This window comes from Geospiza fortis, unplaced genomic scaffold (assembly GCF_000277835.1).
Source record: "Geospiza fortis unplaced genomic scaffold, GeoFor_1.0 scaffold320, whole genome shotgun sequence".
NCBI lineage: Eukaryota > Metazoa > Chordata > Aves > Passeriformes > Thraupidae > Geospiza > Geospiza fortis.
The window spans coordinates 115,187-115,972 of record NW_005054532.1 but is presented as its reverse complement, the minus strand read 5'-3'; the positions used below and the strand labels follow the sequence as shown (position 1 = coordinate 115,972).

The 786-nt window shown below is 67.2% G+C and overlaps 2 protein-coding genes across 2 annotated transcripts in view; both read left to right on the top strand.

The window, feature by feature from the left end:
- Positions 1–19: 19 nt before the first annotated feature.
- MZB1 (marginal zone B and B1 cell specific protein) lies at positions 20–608 on the top strand. Its single transcript, XM_031063805.1, has 2 exons — positions 20–214; positions 498–608. The coding sequence occupies exons 1-2, from the start codon at positions 20–22 to the stop codon at positions 606–608; spliced, it is 306 nt and encodes a 101-aa protein (XP_030919665.1).
- An 88-nt stretch (positions 609–696) lies between these two features.
- SLC23A1 (solute carrier family 23 member 1) overlaps positions 697–786 on the top strand; it is a 7,165-nt gene continuing 7,075 nt past the window's right edge. Inside the window, exon 1 of the mRNA XM_014310433.1 lies at positions 697–741. Coding sequence (XP_014165908.1) covers positions 697–741 — 45 coding nt within the window. The remainder of the gene's footprint in view (positions 742–786) is intronic.

The window sequence follows — 786 nt, the reverse complement described above, 5'->3', positions numbered from 1 at the left end:
CGCGCGCTGTCGGAGCAGGATGCGGGCGGCGCTGGCAGCGTGGCTGGTGCTGAGCCTGCTGGGGGGGACAGGGGCCGAGGACACGTGCGGCGGGGACCCCCCCGCAGCCCCGTCCCGCTCCATCCCCGCGCCCCAGCTGAGCCCCGAGGAGCGACTCTCGCCCCACATGCCCGAATCCCTGCGCTGTGACGCCTGCCACGCCATCGCCTTCCAGGTGGGGACCGGGGACACGGGGCCCCAAAAGCGGCAGTGAGAACCCCTGTGGGGAGGCTGCAGCCTGGGGAGATGCTGCTGCTCCTCTGGGGCACGCCTCTGATGGAGATTCTCATCGGCACCTTAAGAAAGCCTTTTGGGGTTCCTCATGGACCCTCTGACCCAGATGTGCTTCCACTGCTGGGGCTGCACAGAAGGGGATGCAGAGCCCAGCCCCGCTCGGGAGCAGGGTCAGGGACAGGCTGCCACCCTCAGTGCCCCGATTCTGCCTTTTCTCACCCCAGATTGAGGAGCAGCTGCGCAAGGCAGAAGGGAAGGTGGGCAAGAAGGCTCTGAAGGAGTCGGACTACATAGAGGTGCTGGAGAGGAGCTGCTCACAGGACTGGGAGAGGTGAGCAGGGTGTCCCTGGCATGGAGGGATGGGATGGGGGTGTCCCTGGGATCAGGGTGATCTCAGCTACAGGCGAGTCCCCAGGGGTCAGAATGTCCCGAGGACGGCGGTACCCCAGGGATCAGAGCGCCCCGGGGGTGCCCCCAGCGACCATTTTGCCTCCACCCCCCTCTCCCCGCAGT

Coding starts and splice junctions, on each gene's coding strand:
- MZB1 (XM_031063805.1), top strand. CDS start 20: ATGCGGGCGGCGCTGGCAGCGTGGCTGGTGCTGAGCCTGCTGGGGGGG. Junction 215..497: donor GCCACGCCATCGCCTTCCAG/GTGGGGACCGGG, acceptor TTCTCACCCCAG/ATTGAGGAGCAGCTGCGCAA.